At 44.4% G+C, this 3,349-nt stretch overlaps 1 protein-coding gene across 1 annotated transcript in view; it reads left to right on the forward strand.

The window, feature by feature from the left end:
• CUNH1orf94 (chromosome unknown C1orf94 homolog) overlaps positions 1-3,349 on the forward strand; it is a 40,496-nt gene that overhangs the window by 23,888 nt on the left and 13,259 nt on the right. The window contains exon 3 of the mRNA XM_011358064.1: positions 920-1,095. Coding sequence (XP_011356366.1) covers positions 920-1,095 — 176 coding nt within the window. The remainder of the gene's footprint in view (positions 1-919; positions 1,096-3,349) is intronic.

A 3,349-nucleotide genomic window follows, 5' to 3' on the forward strand; every position in this document is an offset into this window, starting at 1 on the left:
GCCAGTTTTTAAACCTATAAAATGGGGGAAATGACCTTCTCCCTGTGTCCCTTATGGGAATACGATTGCTAGAGAAATGCTCTTGGCTGTCAGAGGTCACATGGGCATTATTAGTGGTCAATAATTTGAACATAGCTCGGACTCAGCACATCCCCCAAAGCTGCCCAAGCTGAAGAAAAGTCAGTGCTTCAGATTAATCGCGTATGGAGGTTATTCAAGACCATGCTTTCTCTCTCTTGCCCTACTACAACTGTTTTAGCCAAACCTCTTTTCTCAGAAAGAATGCCAATAAGGGAAACCAAGGCCCTATCTCTGACTCTGCAAGCTCATAAAACTTATTGTAGAGGAGAGAATCCAAGATTTATACCCTGAAACAAAATCTCATTCATTTAGACTAATTTTGGGTCATACCACAGTGAATTACAGAATGTTTTAAAATATTTTCTAAAAAAATGATTCCGGTATAGATATGACCATCTGTGCAAGGTCCTCAGTTTCCTCAGGGGCCTGCTTTAATAGTTTGACAAGAATGACTTCCAATGGCATAGCGATCGTATAAAACTGGATTTTTCTAAAGGACTTGAAAGAACTTGGTTTTGAACGCAGGTGAAATATAGCCCTAGCAAAATCTGGTTTATTGTATTCTCTTGCTACACTGCTTCCTTTCCTAGTGAGTGATGGAGAGAGAAGCTCCCAGGGAGACCCTGCTGAGAGTTTCACCCTTTCCAAAGTGGCAAGGTGTGAGCTAATCATGTTTTCCTGTTGTTGGAAACTCACCGGAACTTGAAGAACCCTCTTAGAGCTTGAAAGCCCTGCCCTTTGAGAATATGAATCTTGGGGGGCAGTCATGGTGCTGAAGGCATCCTGGCCTCTCCCTTCCTCAGTCACTGAACCCCTGTACCTCTCCTGTGACTTACAGTTAACCCACCAGTGACGGTGGCCGACAAGAACAACCTCAAGTACACAGGGAATGTCTTCACCCCACGCTTTGCCACCACCTTGACCTCAGCATCCCTGAACCAGCCACTCTGGCTCAACCTGAACTATCCACCTCCACCAGTGTTCACAAATCACTCCACCTTCCCACAGTATCAGGTGAGTGAGTGAGTGAGCGGGTCCTGGGCCTGGCTCTCCGGTGGCCATCCACCCAGTTCTGGCCACAAAGAAGCTCTAGCTGTCAGGGAGCCTAGTTCACAAAGAGCCTTTAGGCTCGTTACTTAATTGCTTCATTGTGGCCACATCGGACCAACTACTTGGTACATGTGTGCACACACGTACGCACATGCATATGCACATATATTTCTAATTTCTTTTGTCTAAATTCCCGTTAACTCTGGGCTGTGCATTCCAGCACTGCATTGCTGGTGCTTGGACACCGAGAATAGGAGGATGGCATAGTCCTTTCCCACCCACCTCCGGTGACTTTATAGCTGGAAGACATGTATCCTCGGTTACTTGGGACAGTCTCAGTTTAGCTCTTTTGTCCCAGAATAATTATTAATAGCAACCCTTTCACTCTCAAGTGTCCTGGTGTAGATAACAAATTAAATTTCATTTAAACTTCATCTGAGCAGTCTTAGCTTGTACCAGATAAGGTGGCTTGGTACCCATTCTTGGTCTTGGGCTCACAGCTAAAAGGGAATTAGTGGGCAGATACAAAGGGATGGCGAAACACTTGTAGCAGGGTTAGGAATTTTATTCACAGAACTTATTTATGCAGAGAAAATGTAGTTTCTGTAGTTTGTCTATTCAACCTAATCTTCCTTAAGAGCTGCCGCCCACTGGGTAGAAGGAAGAGAAAATCAAATAAATGTCCATTCTGGTTTAAACCATAGTCCGATCCAAGAGCTTAATGGTCCTTTTAGGTAGAGCTCAGCTTCTCTAGGGAAGATGCTCGGTGTCTAAGATTTCTTCCCTGATTCCTTCCTTGGCTCCTCTCCAGGGTGGCATGCAGGTGTATGGGGAAGGGCGAGAACACACAGCTACTTGCCTGGCCCGGCACAGCCTGGAGAGGGCAGATAGAGAAAGAAATCTGCCTGAAAGTTTTCTTGTCCTGTCTCTGTGCGCCTCCTGCTCCCACTGCTGCTCAGTCCCTATGTCATTTCCTCCTTCACAACAGGGGGGCAAGCTGACTTCTCTATTCTATATGAAAGCCTTTCTGAGCTACTCCACCGGACTTAGCCCCTGAATCTTCAATAGGAGCAAAATATGTCTTTTTCTTTCCAAAGTTTTGTTTTCAAGCCTTTTTTGGTTTGCTAAAGAGAACAAAATGCCCACCCTCTTCTCATGTGGGACAGAAGGCCTCACTCCCCCCATCAATGTGAGAGGTGGTCATGAAGCGTGATCTAAGGGGGAAATCAAAGTGTGTCCACACCAGACCTGTGATATCTTGTCCTTACACAGGTCCTGAGATATGCCTCCACCTTTGCGTGTTTGTGTTTACTCATTCACTATTCAATCATTTATTTGCCTACCCGCTGATGCACTCATCATTTATTTATTTATTTATTTACTCATTCATTTACGTCATCTTAAAAACCTTTGCTTTGCACTGACTATAGGCCGAGCACTGGCTAGGTGAAGGGGATCCAAAGATGACTAAGAAGCTCGGAGTCCAGTACAAGCCAGGAACAAATCCCAGACCAGCACTGCGTGCACCCCCACCTCTGAAAGGGAAACAGTTGCATAATTTTATTTGGTATAAACCGATTCCCTCTAAAATGCACATACAGGGCTCACTATGTAAAGCTAATTCGCAATGGTTTGCTTTATAAAGAGGTGATATCTCTTTGCTATGTTAACTTCTTTTGACTTGACCTTTTGGAGTGGGTAGGATTTGGACATTTTTAAAAAACTAAATTTATCGAGGGTAACATTTGTTAATAACATTACATAAGTTTCAGGTGTATAATTTTATAATATATCATCTGTATATTGTACTGTGTGCTCATCACCCAAAGTCTCCTGCTGTCATCATATTTTTGACCCCCTTTACCTTCTTCATCCTCCCCCTAACCCCCTTCCCCTCTGGTAACCACCATACTGTTGTCTGTATCTATGAGTTTGTTTGTTTTGCTTGCTTGTTTGGTGTTTTCTGTTTTATATCCCACCTATGAGTGAATTCATATGGTCCTTTTGAGCATGAAGGTCCTTTGTGTTAAGAGATGCCGGTATTTGCATCACAGGCCTGACTACCAGGTTCCTTGGCTTCTGGGCAGAAGTGATTGAGGCCCTGATTGGTAGGGTCCTGTGAAGCAGTTTAGGCACTGACTGGGCCCAGCTGAAATTGACGGTAGACCTTGACCCTCCCAGGTGGTAAAGAAGGACTCATAATTTACTCCCAGCTTCT

The sequence above is a fragment of the Pteropus vampyrus genome, unplaced genomic scaffold (assembly GCF_000151845.1).
Source record: "Pteropus vampyrus isolate Shadow unplaced genomic scaffold, Pvam_2.0 Scaffold36, whole genome shotgun sequence".
Lineage (NCBI taxonomy): Eukaryota > Metazoa > Chordata > Mammalia > Chiroptera > Pteropodidae > Pteropus > Pteropus vampyrus.